General features: G+C 45.8%; 1 protein-coding gene across 1 annotated transcript in view; it reads left to right on the forward strand.

Moving 5' to 3' along the window:
* Adamts9 (ADAM metallopeptidase with thrombospondin type 1 motif 9) overlaps positions 1-27,825 on the forward strand; it is a 154,532-nt gene that overhangs the window by 47,031 nt on the left and 79,676 nt on the right. The window contains exons 12-22 of the mRNA XM_077796192.1: positions 82-227; positions 8,136-8,317; positions 8,408-8,544; positions 10,217-10,334; positions 10,566-10,661; positions 17,905-18,071; positions 18,145-18,274; positions 19,444-19,570; positions 23,752-23,962; positions 24,628-24,792; positions 26,966-27,127. Of these exons, the coding sequence (XP_077652318.1) occupies positions 82-227; positions 8,136-8,317; positions 8,408-8,544; positions 10,217-10,334; positions 10,566-10,661; positions 17,905-18,071; positions 18,145-18,274; positions 19,444-19,570; positions 23,752-23,962; positions 24,628-24,792; positions 26,966-27,127 (1,641 nt within the window). The remainder of the gene's footprint in view (positions 1-81; positions 228-8,135; positions 8,318-8,407; positions 8,545-10,216; positions 10,335-10,565; positions 10,662-17,904; positions 18,072-18,144; positions 18,275-19,443; positions 19,571-23,751; positions 23,963-24,627; positions 24,793-26,965; positions 27,128-27,825) is intronic.

Genomic DNA, 27,825 nt, shown 5'->3' on the forward strand with positions numbered 1-27,825 from the left:
GGACGGCATGTTTAAGAGGACAAGGTCCTGCAGTGACTCCCGGCACCAGCCCTCCCTCACTGTCACCCTTATTAAATACAGCACTGCAAGTATGGATTTTGTGTTCCCAAAGAAATGGAGGTCCCCGCGACTGACGGATCCTGGGGAAGTTGGAGTCACTTTGGAACCTGCTCAAGAACATGTGGAGGGGGGATCAAAACAGCCATCCGAGAGTGCAACAGACCAGAGTAAGTTCTAGAATTATCGTTGCCTGCCAGGGGTGGGGGGTGGGGACAGGGGGCAGGGGGCAGGGTTGGGGAGCTTCCTGGGGGAATACTGTAGCAGGAGGCTGACAGGACCATGGTCCAAGATAGTCAGCAGGTAACTCCAGGCACCTCTCGATCTTCTCCTTATTTAGCCCCCCAGGTCCTTCAGTGTTAGGTTCGTCTCCCAAGCAGTTGGGAGGTCTGCTTGGATTGGTGGGTCTGCTTCCCGGTTTTGGCAGTCAGATGGGTCTCAGTGCCACCTGAAGCGGGGGCCAGCTTGCTCATGGAGGGCACACTTACTTGCACAAGGAACTTTTTAAAACATACACAAGGCATATTCATCCAGAGTTCAGTTAAATAACACTGAGATGCCACAAAGGCTCCCAGGATCCTTTATGGCTATGAGCAGCAGACCCCAGATATCCTGGAGCCACAGGTCAGGGAATAATAATAATAATAATTATTATTATTATTATAATTATTTGATACCCAGGGGTGCTTAACCACTGAGCCACATCCCCAGCCCTTTTTTATATTTTATTTATAGAGACAGGGTCACAATAAATAAGTTGCTATAAATAAGTTATTTAGAGCCTCACTAAGTTGCTGAGGCTGGCTTTGAATTTGCAATCATTCTGCTTCAGCCTCCCAAGCTGCTGGGATTACAGGCAGGCTCCACTGCAGGGAATTACCTTTTGAATCAGTCTAAATTTATAGGCGAGACTCCTGGGGTTCCCATTCCATAGCCTGACTGTGTCCAGGTGGGGAGTTGGCCTACCTCTCAGTTCTCAAGATGTGACCCTGCAGCCTCTGCCAGCCTAGCCTTGCTAGCACTTATATGTTCCAGTAAGGCATGGATCTTGCGGGTTTTTTTTTTTTTCCAGCATTTACTATGTGTTTGTCAGGGGTGTAGACGGTAAAGCATATCTTTACAGTAAAGCACGACATTTGATTCTGCATGAATATGCCAGAAGTAATGGTTTACATGTCACTTCTTGGACTTGTCATTGTCCAAGGAGTCTTCACAGTGTAGGGATAGCTTTAGATGTATAAATCAATGACTTTGATTGATTGATTGATCAATTGATCAATGGATTGATTGATTCAAAGTCTCCCTCTGTTGCCCAGTCTGGTCCCCAGCTCCAGGGCTCAAGGGATCCTCCTGCCTCAGCCTTCTGTGTAGCTGGGACTGAAGGCATGCACCACTGCACCCAGCCCATCTGCTTTGGGATTATGTAAAACAAGTCTGCCTTGAAGTACTCATTTATTTTTTTAATACTTTTGATTAGCGATAGCAAACTCAGTTTCGAAGAGAAGTAAAAAAGAATGAAGGGCTAGCAGACTATAAAAGTTTATCCTATCTGGGCATCATGGTGCACACCTGTCATCCCAGCAGCTCTGGAGGCTAAGGCAGGAGGATCGCAAGTTCAAAGCCAGCCTCAACAACTTAGTGAGGCCCTAAGCAACTCAGCGAAACCCTGTCTCAAAATAGAATATATAAAGGACTGGGGATGTGGCTCGGTGGTTGAGTGCCCCTGGGTTCCATCCCCAGTACAAAAAAAAAAAAAAAATGTTTATTTTAGAGTAAAAGTGGTACAATTGTGCTGGGTGCTGCTCATATCTAATGTTGACAGTGTATTTTTTGTATAAGAAAAATCTGCATTTTATTTACAAAAAAAACAGAGCTATAAACCACTGGTTTATAAGCAATGGTCTAAGTAAATGTTCTATGGTACAAATTATAAATAATGATAAGTTTATTTTTGCTCACAGTATAGTATAAATATCTTGTCTGTTTAATACTAGTCTTGGGCTGGTGATAGAGCTCAGTTGGTAGAGCACTTGCCTCTCATGCACAAGGCCCAGGGTTCAATCCCCAGCACCACCACCACCACACACACACACACACACACACACACACACACACACACACACAAAATGGTCTCCAAGGAAGAAAAAAGCCCAAAGACTGGTTCATAAAACTAACATTGTAGCTATAGGTAAAAATGAATAAACCTTAGATTTTCTACATAGCATATCCTTTGCATTTTTATAGTTGGAGATATAGTGTTCATATTCAGAAAAATTCAAGCACAAAAAGTGAAAGTTTTTGACACCATTTTTCTTATCCCCTTAAGAAATTTCTGCTGAAAAATAATGTTTTTCTTTTTTTATATATATGCCAAAAAATAATTTGATGTGTATCAATTCAGACTTTTCAAACAGATTGCGGATCTTGTGTGTATTATATGAAATCAGTATCCCAGAATTTAAAGCGAGGCTCGTGTTACTTTTTAAACCTAACTATATATATATCCTAGCTGCTTGTATTGCTGAAGTTTAAAATCAAGTCTTTTGATCAACATTTGCTGTTGGGCTTCCGCTGTCACTCAGTGTGTAGAGCTCTTGCCTAGCGTGTGTGAGGCCCTGGGTTCAATCCTCAGCACCACGTAAAAATAAACAAATAAAATAAAGGCATGCTGTCCATCTACAACTACAAAACAAACAATGAACATCAACAAGACCTTTGTTGTTAGCAGCAAATCCAGTGATTATTTTTAACGAATTAAAATTCATCGGGTGCCTACCTTGGAACCAAATTATATACTAAGTGCTGTATTACTATATTTCGAATAGTAGATGCTTTATAAGTGCTTCTTAAACTTTGATTCCAGAATATTCCATTCCAAAAGAAGTGCCCTTTTGGTTTGGTTTTGTGTTGGGATTTTTTTTTTTTAAGTCTTAAAGCCATTCTTGAAGAAATGAGGAAAGTGAAGAGAGATAAATCACTCCCTAATTGGAAAGGGCAGACAAAGAAAATCACCCCAGTGTGAAGCTCTCACCAAAAGGAGTCTGAGCTTCAAAGTGAAACAAAGATCCTCCCATTCAGAAGTTAAGAGCCGGTCATTAAAGACCTCAATTAGAGGCCTTTGTCCTTGCTGTGTGCTGGGAGAGACTTGGGGAAAAATACAATCCACCTCCTCGAGGGTCAGTGCCACATCGTGCCATTGAAACTCCTCTGAGCCATTTGCTCTTTAGGGTGCTCCTGTTAATTGAGGAAAGGAGACTGCTTCTGAATACTTGGGGGGGGGGGCGTGCATTGGAAAAGTGAAAGGGACACAAAGCAGAGAAAATCCTGACCCAATCTCAGTGCAAAAGCTTGTTCAGAGAACTTCAGAGCAGAGGGCTCATTTTGTATAAGGTGGAAGTGGTTTCTTCTGGCTCCAGCCCTGTGAGCTAGAAGATGTGTTATCAGGACCCATGGTTTCATGTTTCACAAGGATCTTGAGGGGAACAGTCCCTCCTCAGTGGGAATCCTCTTTTTCTCAGTTGGATGAGCCTTTAGAATACATGGTAAGCTCCATTTTTAGGGCCCGATACATGTGTCTCCTAGGAACACTGGATTGTTCTATTTAGCATTTTAACAGTATCAATGCGATTTAAGAATGTATTTAGTTAGTATCTGGAAATTTTATGCCATGTTTTTAAGATTCTCCCCCTGCCCTGAAATCAAAAAAGTCATAGAAGATACATAGTGCAGGTGCAGCTCGGGAGGCTGAGGCAGGAGGATTGTGAGTTCAAAGCCAGCCTCCACAAAAGCAAGGCCCTAAGAAACTCAGGGAGACCCTGTCTCTAAATAAAAGACAAAATAGGGTTGGGGATGGGACTCAGTGGTCGAGTTGCCCTCAGTTCAATCCACGGTACAGTAAAAAGAAAAAAAAAAAGATAAGAAAAGTAGCTTTCCCCAAGTTTTGGGTTGAACTGGTATATGTTACTACAGGTGGAGGCCTGATATTTGTCTTAAAATGCTTGCTTGCTTTTTTGTTTGTTTGTCGTTAATGGTATAGGGGATTGAACTTAGGGCTGCTTAACCACTGAGCTATGTCTTCAGCCCTTTTTTTATATTTTAGTTAGAGACAGGGTCTCACTAAATTACTTAGGCCTTGCTAAGTCACTGAGCCTAGCTTTGAACTTGGGCTCCTCCTGCCTCAGCCTCCCGAGCAGCTGGGATCACAGGTGGGCCACCGGGCCACCATTCCTGACTTTTTAACTCTCCATTTGATCCACCCTGTACATAACAAGATGCCCACATGTCTTGGTTTGTAAGGTTAATCCCACTTTATGTCTGTTCCCCTGGGGAAATTATTAATAGCTCTCATTTTCACTCCTGTGAAAAGTGTCCTGGATTGGACAATTAATTATGCGGGTTTCCTGACCCATAAGAAACACGTGAAAGAGTAAAATTTAAACTGGGCCCACCAGAAAATGTAAAAGTTAGAACATCAAAATAAGACCAAGTGTCAGAGCTAGAAGATGTATCATCAGGCTGCTGGGCCCTTTGATTGTTACTTTGTGTTCTAAATTTGGACTTGAGCTTCCTGGTAGCCTAAATAAAACAGGTAATAGAATTGCTCCAGTCTGTCAAAATAGAAAAAAAAAAAAAAATTGTGCCAATTCTCTAGGTAAAGCAAAGAACTTTCCTCTTCCAGTGCTACTATTTTACTTTTAGATTAAGAGACTGATGGAAATAATAATAAACTCAGATATGAGAAAAGGGATCATGAACTACATATTTCCTGCTAGATATAGCAACTGCTGATGAAATCTTACTTAAAGGTAGAATACACCTGTGATGATCTTTGCAAAAATCCCTTCTTAACTTTGGCCACTCATCATCCCAAACTTCCTCTCTGTTTACAGGTCATGGTTGTGTAATGTGCCAGAGGAAAGATCTAACTTGGCTGTACAAGATAACAATGACTTTAGCAATTTCCTTCAGTCCTTCCCACCTATCTCTGGCATGCAATATTTTTAAAGGATCTTAATAGTTAGAAAATGTAGTGGATATTATTTTTAAAGCTGAATTTTCTATAATTTGAGAGTTTTGTCTACATGGAAACATTACCCTCCTATCCAGTTAAATTATTAAATTATAAATTTATTTTTTCCATGCTGAAAGGTAAGTTCAGCTGGCTGAAGCTTTCGCTAGCACACAGTGCCATGCAAATTCAGCAGAAACCACATTGTCTAAGAAATGCCATATAGTTCAGAAGGGCACATTTACATTCATTAAAGTCATATGAAGGCTGGGTGTGGTGGTGCAAGCCTGTAATTCCAATGGCTTGGGAGGCTGAGGGAGGAGGATCACAAGTTCAAAGCTGCCTCAGCAACTTAGCAAGGCCCTAAGCAATTCAGCAAGACCTTGTCTTAAATAAAATATTAGAAAAGGGCTGGGGATGTGGCTCCCTTCACTCCTGCCTACCTAAAGAACTGTTTTTTTTTTTTTCTGTTTTCCCTAGCCCGCCCCCCTTTCTGTGAATTAGCATCTGCATATCAGAGAAACATTCAGCCTTTGGTTTTTTGAGACTGACTCATTTCACTTAGCATGATAATCTCCAGTTCCATCCATTTACCAGCAAATTTCATTCTTCTTTAAGGCTGAGTAATATTCCATTGTGTATATAGACCACATTTTATTTGTCCATTCATCTTTGGAAGGGCACCTAGGTTGGTTCCATAGCTTAGCTATTGTGATGCTCCAATTTCTTTAAAATGATAATCAGTCTGAGACCATGAGCCATGCGGCATGCCATGGACCATATTTTGCCATACCCTGTAATAGCTAAGTGTTTATTAAACACGGTATGCAAAGCCATGTTCAAGTGCTTTGAATGTAATGGTGAAGTTAACCCTCCCTACAGCCCCACGGAGTAGATGGTGGGTGTTTTCTCCCTTTTACGGACTGAGAAGCTGAGGCTTAGCGGGGTGAACCCGCTGGCCTGAGATGGTATGTTGTTGATGCAGGGCTGGGGTTCAGACCCTCTGTTTCTAGAACCCGTGGAAATAGCCCCTAGCAGGGCTTCCTCTTACAGATAGTGGTTCTTACATGTTGTTTATCTTAAAATGTTTTAATAGAAATAAATCATAGCTTGCTATTTCCTCATGCTCCAAATACGCAAAGTCGGAAACTATTAATAAATTCCAAGAATCAGCCAAAACGGTACATAAGAGAACAACAACAACAACAAAATCTGCTTAAAAATGTTGTTTTCAAAGGGGAAAGAAATACGAGATGCTTTGGGGCAATCAATAATCATTCTACCACAGTCAATTGGAACATTAAGGGACTTTCCATATAGTTCCTACCTTAGGAAAACTTGAAGGGGGTCCTCTTTAGTACATTTAGAACAGGTTTTACCTGAGCAGGTACGTGGGCCTAATGAGTTATTCATGTGTAATTCGTGATATTTTATGCATGAGGTGGAGGTGGTTTGCTACTTAGAGAAAGGGTCTGGTATCCAGGAAACCAAGCCTGCATCTCTAAGTGGCTATAAAACCAAAAAGCCAAGACTCACAGTTTCTGGGGAGCATAGCAGAAAGAGCACAGAGCAAAATCCTGGACAACTTGGATTCTAGTCCTGACTCTGCTCCTCTATTGGCTGTGTGACCTTGGGCAAAGTACTTAACTTCTCTGAACCTCCTGTCTCATGGTTTAAAAGTACATTTATTGCCTACCCTTGGGCAATAAATGAAAGTCAAGTGCATACTACAGATTCAAAGCACATGGACTTAGTTGTATTGAACAGGGAAACAGTCAGACATAGACACTGCTGAGTGACATTGCAGTTTGTATTCTTAGATTTCGCTTTTTCGTGATAAATAATGGCAAATATTCATCCAACTCCTGATAAGCTCCTCAGATTCATCCAGAAGCCTCACATTTCTTTCACATAAAGATGGAGCCCCAAGACTCCAAGCTTTTAACTGTGCTCTCTCCTTACTTTACAATCTTTGATCTAAGGAGCACATTTATAGCAGTATGAGGCCAGGCTTCCCCCAGGGGCCCTTCCTGAGTCCTGGCCACTCTTCAGGAGCATTGAGTTGCCCTTCCATGTATAGAGTTGGTACTCAAACCGACTGCTGGCTAAACTCAGATTAGACTGGGCAATGTTGACACATAATGTCACAGTAGCTAACATTTTCCATCATCCATTAGCAACATTCATTTCAAAGGAAGGGGTAAAATCGAGGTTCAGAGAGGTTGAGTTCTTAGTCTAAAGCTACACAGTGAGGACAGGGTGAGACTGGAACCCAGGTCCCTGCTCCAGCACTCTGGCTGTGTCTCATTCCATGTTTTATGTCTGTGGAGCTATTTCCTGTATCCTAGAAGCCCGGTTTGGGAAAACAAAACAAAACAAAGCAAAGCACTCTTACAGTCAGGATCACTCTCTCAAATTCAATGTTTAAAAAACAAAGGTAAAATTTTTTCAGTTCCGGGGTGTCCCAGGGTAGCTGTTCCAGCCCTGGTGGGTGACCCCAGTGTCCCACGATTCCGTGATCTCCCCCTTTTCCGTGGTGAATTTGGCCAGCTGCTGACTGCTGGTCGCTGTGTGGTGTGGTGTGTCCTCCAGGAAAAGCGCAGGTGCAGGACTGCAGGCCGAGGGTCAATTTGTGCTGTGGTGTTGTCCATGGCTTCACAGTCCCACGAAGGTGATGAAGCAGTATGTCCTCCTCTTGTATCGAGTCAGTCCACAAGGGGACACGTGCCTTTTCTTCCATTTTATTGTAAAACAAACCAACCAAACCAACAGTGGTTGGGAAACAGGGAGGGGAGTTGCCGGAGGAGTGGAGGTGGAAGAGCCAACAGCCCATTTCACAGATGTCAATTCCGAGTCTTGCCAGAGCTGCCCAGATGGGCCTCCATGGTCTATGTGAAACTAATGCCGGCATCTTTAATAGAGAGCAGAATGCAAACCCAGAATCCGGAGCCCCTGGCCTCCCCTGGGTCATCTGCCACCACCAGTTTGCTTCCCTCCATCACAGGAAGTCATGAATGAGATAAAGATGTACAGAGAAACCCATTGCGTGTGCTTGTTTATATTTTCTCAGGCCCAAAAACGGTGGCAAGTACTGCGTGGGGCGCAGAATGAAGTTCAAGTCCTGCAACACGGAGCCCTGCCTCAAGCAGAAGCGAGACTTCCGCGATGAGCAGTGTGCGCACTTTGACGGGAAGCATTTTAACATCAACGGTCTGCACCCTAATGTGCGCTGGGTCCCCAAGTACAGCGGAAGTAAGTGCCTGCGGGCAAGGGCCCCGGGACAGCGGGCTGGCCCTAGGTCCAGGTGCGCACATGTCCCATGGAATGACGTCTCCCCTGCAGTTCTGATGAAGGACCGCTGCAAGCTGTTCTGCAGAGTGGCCGGGAACACCGCCTACTACCAGCTCCGGGACAGAGTGATCGATGGAACGCCTTGTGGCCAGGACACCAATGACATCTGTGTCCAAGGCCTTTGCAGGGTGAGTCACAGATGGCCTTCTCTTCATGGTGCTGTGGATTGTGGTTTGTGGCTTCCTTGATAGAACAGCACGCAGTCCTGAGCAGGGCTTCTCCAAGTGTGGTCCCTGGACCAGCATGAGTGGCGGCCAGTATCATCTGATTCTGACCCGTGCTCTGTCAGAATCACTGCCCTGGGTTTTTCCTGACAGTTTTAGCCTCTATGGGGCCCCCAGATCTCCCCTGAAGGTTTATTATGCTAATTTACGCTCCTTTAGTGTGACCTGAGTCCAAGGTTAAACCCAAATGCTCTCTGACAGCATTTCCTAGAGTGAATAGCTGTGTTCCAGAAAGATGTCAGGAGAAGAGCTGGCCTCGCTCAGATTCCTCTTTGTGATTTTAACCCTAATTGCTTCCACCTGAGACGTGCCTGTTAATTATTCTTGGAAGGTAAATTGAGAAACTTCTGGCAGACAGCAAAGTCTCTGTGACTTGCGGAGTGCTTGGTACCTCTTCGCAGTTCCCGCTGACCAGAAACAAGTGCTAACTGTGCCAGGTTCATCAGGTGATGTGTTTCTCCCTGAGAGTGGTCCAGATGCAGATGACAGTTCCTGGGGACAAGGATTTGATGCACAGAGCCCCTAAGAGCCTCACCCCTTCCCAGCCTGCACCTGCAACAGGTCCCCTGTTCCGTCCAATCCATAGCAACACCTTGAGGGCCTTCTCAAAGAGTGGTTCACACAAAGGGACAAAAGGGACAAGCCTGTGGCCTCTCCTCTCCAGGTCTTCAGGTTGTTGCCAGGGTCGACCTCAGGGCTCAGTCTGTACTGATGCATGTTGCAGATTCCAGAGGCCAGGGATGCAGCCAGGGTCTCCAGCTGCCACCTGTCAGTCCTGCTTTCCCCTGCATGCTCAGCCCAGCATTTAAACATGGGGGATTTTGCATAATATCCAAATTTCCAACTTCTCTTGAAAAACAATTTGGAAAACGTCAACACTGAGTTCTTGTTGCTAACCGGTCCAGCAGCAGGGAGTGTCAGCAGCTCCTCCCTAAGGTGGAGCCTGAGCTCCTCGATTAAATACAGCCCCTCACCACCCCACCCCTTCTTTTTCTCATTTAATCTGCTTACTCTTTTTTTTGGGGGGGGGTTGTGAGGTGTTTTTTTTTTTTTTTTTTTTTGGTACCTGGGATTAAACCCGGGGGCGCTTAACCACTGAGCCCCATCCCCAGCCCTATTTTGTATTTTATTTAGAGACAGGGTCTCATTGAATTGCTTAGGGCGGAGGCTGGCTTTGAACTCGAGATCCTCCTGCCTCAGCCTCCTGAGCTGCTTGGGGATCACAGGTGTGTGTCTCTGCACCCAGCCCCACTCTGCTTATTCTTCGGTGCTTCTCAAACTTTTCTCTGCAGATGAAGTCTTGTTAAAATCCCAACTCTGATTCGTAGGTCTGGGTGACTGCTGAGAGTCTGCGTTCCTAACAACATCAAGGATGTCCACGGCTGCTGGATCAAATTTTAAATGGCAAAGCCGTAGATGATATGAGTTCCCAACCCTGGAAAGTTTCAAGGGCCATCTCTTCCTTGTGGTTTTGAATTTGCATCATTGAAAGAAACACATTCATTGCCATTTTATTATCTCATTCATGCTTCACCATTTATTTCTAATGTTTTCTTTTCTTTTTTTTTTTTTAAAGCAAGCTGGATGTGATCATGTTCTGAACTCAAAAGCCCGGAGAGATAAATGTGGGGTTTGTGGTGGCGATAATTCTTCATGCAAAACAGTAGCAGGAACATTCAATACTGTACATTATGGTAAGAATCTGCTTCTAAGGATTGTGAGAAAGAAAAGTTTAAAAAAAAAGTTGAATTGTACATATCATGTGAAAATATTAATGTCAAGCTTAAAGTCAATCTGGTTACAGTCCATTTTCATCCATCTGGCCATAGGGCACCTAATAGTGACAATCACATTTCCTTGTGACCCACCTTGGCTTCCATTCTTAGAGAAAGTGAACCACTGAATTTTTGTTAAATTCTTTTTAGGTTACAATACTGTGGTCCGAATTCCAGCCGGTGCTACCAATATTGATGTGCGACAGCACAGTTTCTCAGGGAAATCGGAAGATGACAACTACTTGGGTGAGACGGGGTGCCCCTGCCATTTTCTACAGACATTCCGGTTTTCTGGGGCAATTGGCACAAACTCCTCCCTCCTCTCTGACACCTTCCGATGGGTTTCCATAAAAGCAGTTGATCTCGAAATTCATTATTTTATTTCACACTCGTACGTAACACCCTCAGAATATTGATTCAGGGGTTAATTGGTTGCCCCGTTCAATATCAAGGGATTGACTCTGGATTTTACAAAATAGATAGGCTTCAGGTCAGATTACCGTGCTCGTAGATGATGGGGCAGGCACGTAGGGTAGAGGGTGGCCTGGCTTAGGGAGTTGCTGCAAAACTCCGAGAGAGACAGAGATGCTCATGGCGCTCCCCCAAGCAGGAATGTGGAGGTGGACCTATGTGGTTAGGTTCTGGGGACATTTTAGAGTTCAAACCATCATGACTTTCTTCTTCTTTTTTTTGGTCCCAGAGATTGAACCCGGGGTGCTTAATGACTGAGCCACGTCCCCAGCCCTTTTTTGTACTTTATTTAGAGACAGGGTCTCACTGAGGTGCTTAGGGCCTCACTAAGTGGCTGAGGCTGGCTTTGAACTCACCATCCTCCTGTCTCAGCCTTCAGAGCCACTGCAATTACAGGAGTGTGCCACCGACCCCAGCTAACTATGATTTGTTGATGGATTAAATATGCAGGTACATGGGAAAAAATAGCCAAAGATGTCTTGGAATCAAAAGGGGTCAAAAACTCTCAGGTTTTGACATGAGCAATGAAAAGGAAGGTGTCATCCTCCACTGAGATTGAGATTTGGAACTTATTTGTGCATGTGACTACCAGTGTTTTAGGTCAGGACTGTGTCTTTGCATCTTTGCTCCCGAGACAAAGCCTGTACATGATAGGTGCTCAGTAAATGATTGCTGAATTGTTCAACAGGCATTGCTCCTACCGTGAGCTTCATGGGGAATAGAGCCACTTTGGAGATATTAGATTCATTTCTTCTTCTAAAGACTATAAAAAAATCTTCCTTGTAATTAAGTGCTCTATCGATGCCTCAGGTTTTTGCCACCCTAAACACCCAACAGCTGGCAACATTATAGGAAAATGAATAAGCCAGATGCAGGGTGCACACTTGTAATCCCAGAGTCCTAGGAGGCTGAGGCAGGAGAACTGTGAGTTCGAGGCCAGTCTGAGCAACTCAAGGAGACCCTGCCTCTAAATTAAAAATAAAAAAGGGTTGGGGATGTGGCTCAGTGCTTAAAAGTGCCCCTGGGTTCAATCCCCAGAGCCAAAATAATTAATTAATTTTAAACAAAAAGAAAACTACCAGGGTGAGGGGTATAGCTCCATGGTACAGCACGTGCTTAGCAGGCACAAGGCCCTAGGTTCAATCCCTGACACCACAGTTATAGCAAGAAATCAAATAAGACAATGGACAAAGTTCTTGGAAACCATTCTCAAATGATATTTTCAAGGATTTCTCATTTTACCATGGTGCAAAATGGGTCAAAGAGTTTTCTCCATGTATTTGGTTATAAATTTGTGCCTGTGACTGTGACCTTCCTACTTCCTAATTAAATCAAGCAGCGCTACACTCCGCTTCCTGGGGAAATTGAATTCCTGCTAGCTGAAAGCCATGTTGAGCTGTTTCTTTCCTCTCCTCCAAAGGAAGAGGATTCTCTTCTCTCCTCCTCCTGTTTGGGAAAATGATCGCTCTCCAATTAAGCAGCCTCAATTCCGTTCAACTCAATCAGTCCGTGTCAGGTGTTGGAATTTGGGGTGGGCCTCCAGAGAACCTCTTATTCATCACTGGAGGATCTTAATCTCCTTGCAAAGGATGAAAACAAAATCAAAGAAGATCTGTCATCTGGAACAGGCAGCCCCAGCCTCTCGTGGCTCTTTAATGGAATGGTAGGAGAATGTCCCTGGATGGCCTAAGAACAGTTTCTCTGGACACCAAAGTGCCCAAGCACAGATTTGGAGACACAGTCCGTCGAGTGTGAAAGCGGAGACCTCAGAGCCTTTGAACCTCACAGAGGTGTCTTAGAAGGCAGGAACAATTTGATGTCATCAAGGCTGAGGCGTGGAGATTTACCCTTGGCGTGGTGGAGGGGGACCACAGCCCGCGCTGGGTTAAGCATGCGCCCGTCTCTCGGCTCTTCTGTTGCTAAGCGATCTTCACCCTGATCCCTGGTTGTTTTATCAAATCAGTCCAGCCAGGCGCTTCCTGTGTGTTTTGATGAGGGAGCAGTTTCCAGAAGACAGCGCCTTTGTGGCAGTCGGGTTCTGATGGGTGCAACGGGGAGGAAAGCCCCCAGGAAATCAGCTCTCCTAATCGCATTAGCGGGAGGTGGAGCAGGAGGCTCTGATTTTCAGGAAACTATTTGTTTCACAAGGTACCGAAGCAGAAAGCCTCCCAGTCAAAGGTGGTCCTTGCACATAGACCCCTCCCTGCCACGGGGTGAAAGCCAAGTTGTACGGCCTCACCGTGTTCTGAGCCTATCCCTTGGGGAAGGTGCTCATTTCTTTTTGTTTTTTTGGTTTTTTTTTGGGGGGGGGGAGTACCAGGAATTGAGCCCAGAGGTGCTTACCCACTGAGCCCCATCCCCAGCTCTTTTTTTTTTTTTTAAGTTTTCTTCTTCTTTTTTTTTTTTAAGAGAGAGTGAGAGGAGAGAGAGAGAGAGAGAGAGAGAGAGAGAGAGAGAGAGAGAGAGAGAATTTTTAATATTTATTTTTTAGTTCTCGGCGGACACAACATCTTTGTTGGTATGTGGTGCTGAGGATCGAACCCGGGCCGCACGCATGCCAGAGGAGCGCGCTACCGCTTGAGCCACATCCCCAGCCCTCCCCAGCTCTTTTTTATGTTTTATTTAGAGACAGGGTCTTGCTGAGTTGCTTAGGGCCTTGCTAAGTTGCTGAGGCTGGCCTCAAACTTGCGATCCTCCTGCCTCAGCCTCCCAAGCTGCTGGGATGACAGGCCCTTGGCTAGCTGTGGCAGTAGGAAAACAGAAACGGATTCAGTGAAAGATAAAGCAGAAATTTTCTTTTGCCGGACGGCTTTACTTGTACCTGAGACGGAGCCATTTACCAGAGCAAATCCCAGCATTCCAGCTCCTGGCCTCTTCTCCCTTCCCTGTGAAATGGAATAAGAAACACGGGGTGCAGGATGGCATCCCTCTAGGTGGGCGTAATTAGGAGAGGAAGCCAGGTTAACCTTCGCCGGCACTGCCATGCGGTGAGCATGGACAAGGCTCCACTGTGGCTTTCTTGGCGGGGCTGGCATGTGACATTCCACTTCCCCATCTCCAGTGAAGCGTCAGCGGCATAGCCAGCACGTAACTTAGCTTGAAAGAATTAGGTGATTTGGTTGACAGCACATCATGCCGTCACCATGTAAGTGACCCGCTTGAGGGAGCAGCCCCAGGACACCCGAGGTGCCATGGAAACCACTGTCGGGTCAGTGACCCACTGGAGCTCCGGCATCCTGCATGGCAGGTGGGCCTCACACTGCAGGGGCTACAGGCGAGACAGGGCTGCCCGAGGGTTACACCAACTGGGGACAGTCACTGGGCTGGAAGCACTCTTTTCTCTCTGTCACCAGTGTCAGGTTCAATCCATCACTCGCTCTTTATTATTTTTTTTCTGGGTACCAGGGATTGAACCCAGGGGCCCTCGACCACTGAGCCCCATCCCCAGCCCTATTTTGTATTTTATTTAGAGACAGGGTCTCCCTGAGTTGCTCAGGGCCTCGATTTGGCTGAGGCTGGCTTTGAACTCATGATCCTCCTTTTTTTCCTCAGCCTCCCCAGCAGCTGGGATGACAGGTGTGTGCCACCACTTCATCAGTAGCACACCTACTAAGGGTAGGGATCTTTCTTGGGTTTACAAAAGCAAATTTTTAAATGATTTCTTTACTACAAGGCATAGGCTGTCTAGCAAGACCCACTATTTAAATTTTTTAAAAGCTGCAGACCTAAACAAATTTGATTTCCACTTGTAAACCAAGGAAAGGATGCATAAATTCATTCATTGAACATTTGCCAAGGCCCTTCTTGGAAAATGTTAGTGGCTCCCAAATTCTGGAGAGAGATTTTCTTGATTAGAAGCCACCTGGCCTCGGGAAGTTAATTTAATACCAAGTCAGGCCTGTTTCTCCCTTAAGTCAGGAACAGCAGGTGGATGTCTCGGAGGTGTGGTGAGGGGACCGTGCATGGGAATCCATGATGACCTTCCAGGTTAAATGGCCCCGAAGCATTGGATGACTGGGAAGTAGAGGGCCAGCTCCCTAAAAGTGAAACCAATGTTTTTCCACAAATAGAGGGAAAATATATGGTTGGAATTTTATCTTGAGAAGTAAATCTGAAAGCATGCAAATAAGATTCTTTTTAGCTCATATTCAACAACTTACATTTTAATTGGAGTCATTCCGAGTGTTTTAGGTTGGAGATCAAAAGCCATCAGTACATATATTTCTGTAAGTTTTGCTTGCAGTCAGTTGTAATGACAAGACAATAGTGCCTTCTTAAAGAGTGACATGGAGCCTTTTTATTTTATTTTTGGTACTGGGGATTGAACCCAGGGGCACTCAACCACTGAGCCCCATCCCCAGCCCTATTTTGTATTTTATTCAGACACAGAGTCTCACTGAATTGCTTAGGGCCTCTCTAAGTTGCCGAGGCTGGCTTTGAACTCACGATCCTCCTGCCTCAGCCTCCAAGCTGCTGGGATGACAAGAGTGGGCCATCGAGCCTTGCTTGCCATTTTGATATAACTCTTCACTGTGAAATAATCGCCAAAACAGGATAATTTACATGTTTTAGCATAGTGACCATTTCCTTACCTTTATTTGTGCATGTGCACATCCAGCTGGAAATGACACTGATGACCGACCCTCTGGACTCATTGTCACCGTGCAGTAAATCAGATCTGCAACATTTATTTGTCTTTGAACCCTCTTCCCAATCCCCCTCCTTCCAGCCCCCTGTAACCACCATTCTTAGTTTTCATCATTGCTTCAATTCAGCCAGCTCCTCATCTGGCCAGTGTTTTAGCACTTAATCCATGCAGTTTTCCAATTCTATTTCTTCAACTTCACTGATTCTTTTATCTTTTGCAAGATTTGGGGAACATTCACTTAAAAAAATAAAGAAGACTTTAGTGAGCACCTGCTATTTCCCCTTAAGAAGCACAGTAGTAGTGGGTCGTGAGACAGTGTCCACCCTCACCCCTGGGGGGCCCCGATAGTTGTGCAGAATCAAAAGGCCATGGAGAAAAACTAGGATGGGAAAAGGGATGGAATCTGTGCTGACCCTGAGTGACATTTGCAGTTTGGAAAAGAATGGTCCAGGCAGGTGTCTGGGGCTGCTAACATGTGACGAGTTATCTCAAGACACAGTGTGACATCACAGGGTAGGAAATGTCTCTGTTTCTCACATCGGGAATGTGGGAGCAGTGAAACTGGGTGTTTCTGGTTTGAAGGCTGGTGTGAGGTGACGACATTTAGGGCTGTGGTCTCATCCGAAGGCTCCCCTGGGGCTGGAGGATCCGCTCCTGGTTGGCTTACACTCCTGCAGTTGGCAGAAGAACTCAGTTCTCTGAGCTTCCCCAGGGTGTTTGCAGGAACCTCAGCCTGGGCATCCCATCACCTTGCAGTTAGCCTCCCCTAAAACTAGAGATTGAAGGAAGAGAGAGGCCAGGCATGGTGCACAGGCCTCTAATCCCAGCAGTTCGGGAGGCTGAGGCAGGAGGATCACGAGTTCAAAGCCAGCCTCAGCAACTTAGTGAGGCCCTAAGCAACTCAGTGAGACCCTGTCTCTAAATAAATACAAAATAGGGCTGGGGATGGGGCTTAGTAGTTGAGCACCCCTGGGTTCAGTCCCTGGTTTTCCTAGTCATTCCTGTTGGGTGTGGGAGGGGGGGAAACAGGGTGACTGCCTGGAGAAAAGGATCCCCAGGGCCACATGTGAGGCTGGCCGCCCCCCTGGGCCTCATTGGAAAGGTGGCACTGAGCATCATATTGTGTATTTGCAGGTATCACCATTTGTCAAATAGAGGTGACCCCACAAAGACTCAGCAGGCTCAAGTAATGAAGGCATACATCAAGTGTGCCTGTGTGGGAGGGGACCGCTTGCAGACCTTCTCCATGCACGGACGGCTACACATTGTCAAACCAAATGAAATACAATGAAATACATTGGCTTCCGTCTGTGGTCCTGTGACTGTGGGGCTTCTTCAGGGAGCCCCAGGCTCACCAGATCCCTGTATTCTGTTTCTCTTAGTTTTCTCTATTCCACTTGGTTTCCATAGTCACCATCAGGAGTAGATGTTTTACCTCATTTTAAAGAAATGGAGTCAGAGAGGGAAAGTGGATTGCCTAAGGACACACAGCTGGCATTGGGCGAATCAGGAATGTGCTCGTGCCTGTGGGGCTGCAAAGCCCCTGATCTGTGGACTCTCGGCCTGTCAGGGTGGGATCTCATTTTCTTTTTCTTTTGTTTACTATTTTTTATTTGATCTTTTTAGATATACATGGTAGTAGAGTGTTTTCTGACCTATTATGCATACATGGAGTCTAACTTCCCATTCTTGTGGGTGGACATGACGTGGAGTTTCCCTGGTCGTGTGTTCACATATGAACATAGGAAAGTTCTGTCCCATTCATTCCACTGTCTTTCCCATTCCCATCCCCCTCCCTTCCCTTCATTCCCCTTTGTCTAATCCAGTGAACTTTTATTCTTCCCTCCCTACTTCCAATTGCGTGTATCAGAGAGAACACGTGGACTTTTTTTTTTTTTTTTTTTTTTTGGATTGGCTTATTTTGCTTAGCATAATGATCTCCAGTTCCATCCATTTACTGGCAAATGCTATCATTTCATTCTTCTTTAAGGTTGAGTAATATTCCCTTGTATATATTTACCACATTTTCTTTATCCATTCATCTGTTGAAGGGCACCTAGGTTGGCTCCATAACTTAGCTATTGTGAATTGATGTGGCTATGTCACTGTAGTGTGCTGATTTTAAGTCCTTTGGGTATATACTGAGGAGTGGCTAACTGGGTCAAATAGTGGTTCCATTCCTAGTTTTATGAGGAATCTCCACACTGCTTTCCAGAGCGTGCAGTCCCACCAACAACGCATGAGTGACCCTTTCCCCCACACCCTGGCCAACATCTGCTGTTACTCGCATTCTTGATGATCGGGGTATTTCATATTTCACACAAATGCTGCTGGGCAGTGGATCAGCAGGTTCTCTGTCCTCACCCACAGCTTTATCAAGCAGTAAAGGTGAATTCCTGCTCAACGGAGACTTCGTCGTCACCATGTCCAAAAGGGAAATCCGCGTTGGGAGCGCCGTGATTGAGTACAGCGGGTCGGACAACGTGGTGGAGCGCATCAACTCCACGGACCGCATTGAGCAGGAGCTGCTGCTGCAGGTAGGACCTGCCCTGGCCACGCCCCTCTCTGGGCTGGGGCTCGGCTGACTGCCCCCTGTCTCACCGCCCGCAGGTCCTGTCGGTGGGGAAGCTCTACAACCCCGACGTGCGCTACTCCTTCAACGTTCCCATCGAAGACAAGCCTCAGCAGTTCTACTGGAACAATCACGGCCCCTGGCAGGCGTGCAGCAAGCCCTGCCAAGGTACCGCCTGCGGGTTTTTTTGTGGGGATTCCAAGAGATGATGATGATGATGATGATGATGATGAGTTTTGGTACCAGGTGTTGAATTCAGGGGTACTTGACCACTGAGCCCCATCCCCAGCCCTATTTTGCATTTTATTTAGGGACAGGGTCTCATTCAGTTGCTTAGAGCCTTGATTTTGCTGAGGCTGGCTTTGAACTCACGATCCTCCTGCCTCAGCCTCCCCAGCCCCTGGGATTATAGGCATGCACTTTTATATATGAGAGAAACATACAACCCTTGACCTTCTGAGTTTGGTTTATTTCCCTTAACATAATGATCTCTAGTTCCATCCATTTTACTGCAAATGACATATTTCATTTTTATTTATGGCCAAATAAATCTCCCCTGTGTATAGAGACCATATTTTCTTTATCCAATCATCCACTGGTGGACACCCAGGCTGGTTCCATAGTCTGCCTGTTGTGGATTGTGCTGCTGTAAACTTGGCTGTGCATGTGTCACTGTGGGAAGATGACTTTAATTCTTCAGGGTAAATACAGACGGGTGATAAATTTGGGACCTGTGGTGGTTCCTTGTCTAGTCTTCTGAGGAGCCTCCATTCGATTTCCACAACAGTTGTACCCATTTAGGATCCACCCACAGTGTGAAAGTGTTCCCCCCGCCATTCCTCTCCAGCACTTATTATTTGTATTCTTGGTGACTGCCATTCTGACTGGAGCTACATGAAATCTTGGTGTCATTTTGGCAAATTCGGGCTATGCTAGGTTTTCTTATCTAAAGAGCTTGGCACATAGGCGCATAGCCAAGCAAGATCCACTTGCCACTTTAATTTTTCAGAGACATGGTTTCAGTAGTCGCATACTCTTGATTTTTTTTTTCTTTTGCTAAATTAAGGTCAGCAAACTACAGCCACAGGGCCAATTCCAGCCTGCCACCTGCTTTTATAAATAAAGTTTTATTGGAACACAGCCATACCCATGTGTTTACAGATAATCTGTGACAGCTGTATTTTCTGCCCTGTCATGTTGAGACGTGCTACAGAAATTGTGCTGGCCAACAAAACTGAAAATATTTATAAGCTGGTGTTCCCGTAGAAAATGCTTTCCAGACCTCAGTCTAAGTAGGACTGTGTGCTCTGAATAATTTTTTTGTCCTCTTTGCTCAGGGGAGCGGAAACGGAAGCCTGTTTGCAGCAGGGAATCTGACCAGCTTACCGTGTCGGATCAGAGGTGCGATGGGCTGCCCCAGCCAGCACCCATCACGGAAGCCTGCGGCACAGACTGTGACTTGAGGTGGGCCCGTGCGCCTCCTGCTCTTTGATGCTGAGTGGAGAGGGTCTTGCGGCGAGTCTGGGCGTGTGGATCAGAAGGAGGGGGTGTTCAGCTTTAATCCTTCTTCCTGATATTTTGTGAGATGAGCTCTAGCCAGTTCTCCATCCGTTTGATCCTATCATCTAAGACACATGTCAGTGGATTTCTTGTTCTCCCAAGAATTAAATAATGAGTAGAGTGTGGCACTTGCCAGAAAACATTCCACCTAGATCTTCAGAACTCACTGATGAGGCATTCAAAGTCAGCAAGAGGTGGGGAAACTAGCCGGGCACGCACCTGTCATCCCAGTGGCTCCGGAGGCTGAAGCAGGACGCTCAAGAGTTCAAGACCAGCCTCAGCAACTTAGCAAGGCCCTAGGCAATCTAGGGAGACCCTGTGTCTAAATAAAATGTAAAAATGGCTGGGGATGGGGCTCACTGATAAGTGCCTCTAGGTTCAATCCCCAGTACCAATAATATTACTAATAATTAAATTTTTAAAGTAATAATTAAAAGTCTTCAAAACAAAGAGTGGGGGGACTTTATCCCTCTATGCCTGTGATGTTCTGCATCCACCCAGGGCACATTCCACTCAGAACATGAACTCTTAGGCATGCCAAAGTTGCATGGAGGAGCAAGAAGAAAGTCTATTTAGAACTATCTAGATATTCAAACAAGTATTTATGAAAGCGAAGTCAGAGGCAGGAAGTATTGAATGGGTGGAGAACCCTGAAGCTTTCCTCTTGTCTGCAAGGTTAACAGTGTCCTAGTGAAGAACCTAGGGGTGCCTTGTGTATTCTACATGTCAAGTGGATGCAGCTAAGGTGTGCTGCCACCTCATCCCTCTTTTGCAGTCCAGAGATTAGGGTCAGAGTGGTATATGGCTATGTTAAGGTCTCACCATTCGTAAGCCGCAGAGTGACTACTTGAACATTTTGAAGTTCCCACAGCACTGGACCAAAGCCTTCAGCAGGCTTCCTATAGTGCTGGAAGGAATGCAGATTTGGAGGTGGGGAGAGAAGAGTGCTGTGATTGATTAGTAATGCCTGTCATGGGAGTCAAAGTGGAAATTGTGATAAGTGTGCTCTCAGCCAGTCCTGACCTGAGGCTCTGACTTCAAAGACACTACCTTTCCACCCTCACACACTTCCTCTTGACACATTGTTACTGACCTGCTTGCTCATTGGCTTGCTCAAAAGCATTGACCAAAGTCCCATATTATTGTATAAAATAAAATATCAGTCATTAAAAGGTGAGCATTCACACTAACAACATTCTTTTTTTCAGCAAGGTAGGAGGTACCAGGGATTGAATTCAGGGGCACTGGACACTGAGCCACATCCCCATCCCTACTTTTTGTATTTTATTTAGAGACACGGTCTCACTGAGTTGCTTAACACCTCGATTTTGCTGAGGCTGGCTTTGAACTCATGATCCTCCTGCCTCAGCCTCCCTAAGTGCTGGGATTACACCTTGTCACCATGCCCAATTTAAGACAATATTTTTATTTTTCAGAAGTATCCAAATAAATCCATTTGCTTCAGTCAATTCGGTTAAATTAGAATTAAAGGTCCTTTCAGAAAAAATAATTAGTGGACTAATTGCTGGACTGAATTAATCACTAATGTTTGGCAGAAAAAAACTAAATTGGTGCATAGATACCTTGAGATACAGCCTTAATAAATTGAGAAAGGTAGCACTTTCAGGTTAGCCTTCTTTCTAATTATCACTGTGAAAGTCATGGGATATGGTCACGTGTTTTCTAAGAATTATTTTTAACACATGTTATTCTGTTAATAGTCTCACATTGATAGGATAGTATTTATATTTCTTATTGCCTTGTATATAAATCTTATATTATCCTATTGATAGACCTAATAGCCTGTTGATTTCTCAAATACCACTGTAACACAGGTATCATCACCCTTTTACAAATAAGGCTAAGAGAAGTTAAGCAGATTGCCCAAGGTCACACAGCCAGCTAGTGCCACCTTCACTCCGTCAACCTGATGTCAATATAATCATGATTTGTGCTAATTATTTTGGGTACTGGGGATTGAACCCAGGGTTGCTTAATCACTGAGCCACGTCCCCCAGGCCTTTTTAATATTTTACATAGGGACAGAATCTCACTTAAGTTGCTAGCTATGTTGCTGAGGCTGGCTTTGAACTCAGGATCCTCCTGCCTCAGCCTCCTGAGTCTTTAGGATTACAGTCATGCACCACCATACCCAGCTCAAACCAGTGTTTTTGAAAAGCCCTAACAAACAAGTCCTTCCCCAGTGGAGATGCATAACACTGATCAATACCCTGGAGGCTCTGAGAAGATCTGTAATATCAAAACCAGTTTAATTTGGTAGTTCATAAAATCATTTAATCCCACAATCCTCACCCAGACACTCCCCCGTCCCCCAGCACAAACACAATCACACATTGTCCCTCAGTTTCCACTTATCGACGAGACATTGGGGGATGCTTTTATGAAATTTACTCATTAGATATAATTGTGTTTAATTTCCCATGAAATGAACTGAATGATCTCAGCACACCGAAGTTAGACCACTGTCCAGAAAGAAAATCTAAGTCATGTGACAGTATTTGGGAAGAATTTTTCACATGACCTTCCCACAGACTCTGCAGGCCTCTCTGCTGAGATTCTGGGCATCATGTGGACATCAGGGAAATGACTTTGGTTGGGGTGCCTGCCTCCTTGATCCTGGATGGAAAACAACCTGTCCCAGAGAGCAGCCAAGATCAAAGTGCAGCTGAAAGTTCCAGATGCTTCTGTTGAATGGGTCCACACTTTTGCCCTCCTTCCTGCAGGAAGGGAGAGTTAGCCCCTGTTAAACTGTGATGGGATGAGATGAAGCGCTGGTCCTCAAGCCCCACTGAATGTGTTCTGGGTTAGAACAAAATCCTCTCGATATTATGTCCCTCCAAGGGACAGTCTCCAGCCTACTGTCCTTGCCAATGGGCACCTCTGACCTGCTTCTGAGCATCAGTGAGAAATTCCATGACAAGAGTATCATGCAATAATCCTCTCCCCCTGCCCCCGACTCCTTTTCCAAACAGTTGTACATAGAAGAACTCTTAAAACACTGGAGATGAGCAAGCCATCCAATTTCCAAGCAGTAGCCAAATTCCAAAAGTCAAATCCAGTGAAGATTTTCAAGAAATCATCTTTTTTGAATTTGTAAATCCAATCAACAAAATTGTATTTCAAGTTCTTTTATTTAGTTTATTCCTGCTGAAGTAAGAATTCCAAGCCAGCCTCAGCAAAAGCAAGGCCCTAAGCAACTCAGTGAGACCCTGTCTCTAAGTAAAATACAAAATAGGGCTGGGGATGGGGCTCAGTGGTCAATTGCCCCCGAGTTCAATCCCTGGTACAAAAAAAAAAAAAAAAAAAGACTCATTTTATTAATTTTCCTTTTTTTTTAAATTTAAGCCCTCCTGACTTTGTTTCTAGGGTGTTAAAAGAAACTGACAATTTATTGGTATTTATTGAGCACTTACTGTGTGCCTACAAAGTTTCATTGAAGATACTGGGGATACAAAGATTTATAGATTCAAATCTAATTTTAAAAGCTTATAATTAATTTTTATAGCATGTAGATCACATCTTTGCAGAATTTAGTCTTTGTTCTCAGATAATAGTGCACAGGGTTTAACATACTGGAAATTCACAGTTGCAGTGCAAATTCTTCATTCTTTGAGTAACTCACAGAATGTTCATTGAGCACTTCCTAGCCTGGGCCCAGGCAGCAGAGGCTTCCTGTGATTGGTTTCCAAGAGAAGTTCTCTGTTAGAAAAAGCCAAATGAAATGCTAGATTGCATGAGCTTTTTAAATATAAAGTGGCTCTTTCTGCTCAGTTGAATTCCAAAAAAAATTTTTTTCTTCTTCTTGGTTCCTTAAATTTCAGATGGACTGTATCAGAGAGAATCTTCCCAAAGATAGAGACTCTGGTCATCATTCTTTGACTTCTATGCATACCCGCAGCCATGAAAAATACATGGATAGTTGGTTTGAAATTGGATTTCAGTAACTCACTGGGGCTTTGAGCTCCAGGGTATTTGAGTTAAGGAAGAAAAAAGAACTCACCTCTTCCGCTCATTGGCTGAGTGTTTTAACAGATGCATTGGTTTCTCTTTATTCTGCTTCACAGGTGGCACGTGGCCAGCAGGAGTGAATGCAGTGCCCAGTGTGGTTTAGGTTACCGCACGTTAGACATCTTCTGTGCCAAATACAGCAGGCTAGATGGCAAGACCGAGAAGGTGGATGATAGTTATTGCAACAGTCACCCCAAACCAAGCAACCGGGAGAAATGCTCAGGAGAATGTAACACAGGCGGCTGGCGCTATTCGGCTTGGACTGAAGTAAGTTGGTTCTCATAGAAGAGCGTCCTCTTGGATGAGTCGGATGACTTGATGGTGGCTCCTTGCAGGATTGCATTAAGAAGCCCCATTTAGCTGGAAGCAGTGGTGCACACCTGTCATCCCAGCAGCTGGGGAGGCTGAGGCAGGAGGATCGTGAGTTCCTCAGCAAAAGCGAGGCCCTAAGCACCTCAGTGAGACCCTGTCTCTAAATAAAATATAAAAAGGGCTGGGGATGGGGCTCAGTGGGTTAAGCACCCCTGGGTTCAATCCCTGGTACAAAAAAAAAAAAAAAAAAGGAGAACAAGAAGAAAAGAGTACTGTGATTGATATGTAATGCCTGAACCCATTCAAGTTCCGAAGGAAAGAATCCCATGATTGATTGGTAATGTCTGACCCAGGCAGAACAATTGCAGAACTGGTAATAACAATTGCAAGTGGTAAAACAAATCAACCAGTCACTTTTCTAGACCTCTCAGTCCATTTCCAATTTTATTTTCCTATGCCAATGAGCTACTGCGGACTTCAATATAAACCCAGGTAATAAAGTGAGAGCATGCAAAAGAAATCTCTCCAAAAGAAAAAGTAGAGTCAGCCGGGTGGGTTGGTGGTTAAGGTTAGAAGAGGATCTTGACTCCGCAGTGGTCTGATTGGACTTTTCCTTACAGTGTTCTAAAAGCTGCGATGGGGGAAGCCAAAGGAGAAGGGCTATTTGTGTCAACACCCGCAATGACGTCCTGGATGACAGCAAATGTGCCCATCAGGAAAAAGTCACCATTCAGAGGTGCAATGAGTTCCCGTGTCCACAGTGGAAATCGGGAGACTGGTCAGAGGTGAGATGGAGGAGCTGCTGTTCCCTAGGTGGCCTTGGTTGGCTGACTGTGGGTCCCCCTGGTGTGTTGAAGGCTGAGCCTACAGAACCTCTCCCTCCACCCCTTGAGAAAGCAGCAGGCCCGTTCCCCACCCAGGCTCTGACTGAGTACTGGCTGGGCCTTGTCCACCAGAGACCTTGACGTCACGGGGTGTGTCTGGATCCACCATGAGAGCTTCTGTTGGTGACTTTGGAGTCCCAGCTCCCTCACCCTGCCCCCTCGTTGAGCCCTAAGTATCGGAGTGGGAGTCAGGACTGTAGTAATCCTGAGGCTCGGCTAGCTCAGGCCTCAAGTCCTCATCTTGGAAATCAGAGACGTCCCCCCCAGGGAGGGACCTCTGACTTGGGCATCCATTTACCGAAGGAAAACTTAGATGAAAGAGAAAAGGACCAGGCCGAGGTCCAGACCCGGGCCTTTCTCATCCCTGAGCTTGTGAAGTTTGTGTCCAGGACAGTGAGGAGAAGGGCTCTGAGCTTCACCCCGGGGAGCCCAGCCCAGGAGAGTCACCAAGAGGCCCACTCCTTCCACCTTCCTAAGGGGCGCAGGAGGAAGGGGATCAAGGTTCCAGTATGAAGGAGCCAAGTCAGGAGTGGGGAGGAGGGTCCTTACAGACACAGTCGCCACAGCCGTATCCTTCCCTCTTCCATGGAAGTGCAGCCTTAACCATTGACCTTCACCATCAAACACAGTGCGGGTCTGAGGAGGAGAGGGTGCTTGTCGGTGCAATGAATGGTGGGGAAACGGAGATACAGGCGGTGGTGAGGGCTCCTGCCAAGGGGACCCGGAGACCTAAGTTTGAGGTCTCAGTTAAACTCTCTCTTATCTGGTTTAAAAAAACCGGAAAGGAAGAGGCTGGGTGCTGTGGCCCATACCTGCCACCCCAGCAGCTCTGGAGGCTGAGGCAGGAGGATCAGGAGTTCACAGCCAGCCTCAGCAACTCAGCAAGACCCTGTCTCTAAATAAAATATAGAAAGGGCTGGGGATGGGGCTCAGTGGTTAAGCACCCCTAGGTCAATCCCTGGTACCCACCTCACCAAAAAAATGAAAGGTGGTAGTAGGCTTGAATTTTACTTAGATGGCTAATTCTAGGTGAAGTATCATGTCAAATTAGGTAACAGACCTTTGATCAGTTAGGGGTGGGGAAGATCAGACTAAGAACTCAGAATGGTCCAAAATTCCTTAGATAAAAACACTGGAAGGGAAACAGCTAAGTGTAGTTCACACTTGGCCCTCGTGCAGTGAGATTTTGACTATAGTAATGTCCTTTATTTTTCAAAATTTCTAAAGTAAGCTGGGTATGGTGGCACACGCCTGTAATCCCAGAGCCAGGCTCTTCCAACCTAATGAGTTAGATCAAGGCACAGAGTCATCAGGCTTGGAGGGAACTTTTCCCAAGTCCTCCTGCTCTGTGGGTCCTGTAGTCTTAACTTGATCCAGAGACTTGGGAGGCTGAAGCAGGAGGATGGCGAGTTCAAGGCCAGCCTCAGCAACTAGGGAGGCCCTAAGCAACTCAGTGAGACCCTGTCTCTAAATAAAATACAAAATAGGGCTGGGGATGGGGCTCAGTGGTTAAGCACCCAGGGTTCAATCCCCAGTGCTTGCCCCCCAAAAATGTTTCTTAAATGGACATGAACAATAATGACGTTGATATTTGACGTGTTTTGAGGTAATATTTGTGCTAAGTCCTTTACCCGGATGCCTTTCCTTTAGTGTTCACAACACTCTGCAGTAGGCAGGGCTGTTAACCCATTTTACAGATGAGAAAATGAAAGCCCAGGGGGCCCCTCTGACTTGATTGCATTGGGGTTCAAACACAAGTCGGTTGGACTTAAACCCCTAGAGAATCACAAATGCTGTCTTTTTAGTATTTCAGGGATTGACACTCTGTTGAGTTTATTCTCTGTTTAAAAGTGGCTCAGAGACTAAGTACAGAAAGGAAGAGAGAGAGGAGGGCAGGAGGAGGAAAAAAAAGGAGAGAGAGAGAGAGAGAGAGAGAGAGAGAGAGAGAGAGAGAGAGAGTACATGCGTGCATGTGCGTCGTCTGTCTGTCTAGACAGCCATGGGGATAGGCCACGCCTCTTCTCACTGGTGACTGGATGGCCTGGCCCCTGACTGCCTCTGCTTTTCATTGCAGTGCTTGGTCACCTGTGGAAAAGGGCACAAGCATCGCCAGGTCTGGTGTCAGTTTGAAGACCGAGTAAACGACAGGCTCTGTGACCCTGAGACCAAGCCAGTGTCCATGCAAACTTGTCAGCAGCCGGAATGTGCATCCTGGCAGGCGGGTCCCTGGGGACAGGTATTTCAATTGATAAGATTCTTGGCTACATTCTTTCCCGTCTTATCTGGGGAGGGCTTGTGCTGGGCATTCCAGGGCCTCCCCAGCTCAGGGCCTCCCCAGATCTGGGCCTCCCCAGCTCTGGGCCTCCCCAGCTCCGTGGCCCTGGAGCAAGCACGCGAGACCCTCTGCCCCGTCCAGCTCCCCTCACCAGGTTGCCGCTTCCCTGCCAGAGTTCAGGGCTCTGTCCGCAGCCCCACCCTTTGGCTTCAACTGCACGTGCGCCCTGAAACAAATCCACAGCCGACTCTGCGTCTGCCTCCGCGGGGCTGCTACAGAGTATGATCCGATCCGTGCCTGAGCCTTTGGCAGGAGGTCTGGGGTGGGATGTGGAAGGGCTATTTTGGCTCCCAATGTCGCGATTCCAAAGCTGGCTTCCCAGAAAGAAGCAGGCTCTTCCAACCTAATGAGTTAGATCAAGGGCACAGAGTCATCAGGCTTGGAGGGAACCTTTCCCAAGTCCTCCTGCTCTGTGGGTCCTGTAGTCTTAACTTGATCCAGTCTTAAAGGAGAGAGGGGGCCTCCCTGGGTCTTGCATTCACCCCTGGAATTCAGTCCTCCCTAATATAGAAGCAAATGTTCATGTACTGTTGAAGCAGGACTCCGAGTTCCCAGCACAGGGCTAGAGCAGCTGTGGGATGTCACTTATGTAACCTCCT

This window comes from Urocitellus parryii, chromosome 3, assembly GCF_045843805.1.
Source record: "Urocitellus parryii isolate mUroPar1 chromosome 3, mUroPar1.hap1, whole genome shotgun sequence".
Lineage (NCBI taxonomy): Eukaryota > Metazoa > Chordata > Mammalia > Rodentia > Sciuridae > Urocitellus > Urocitellus parryii.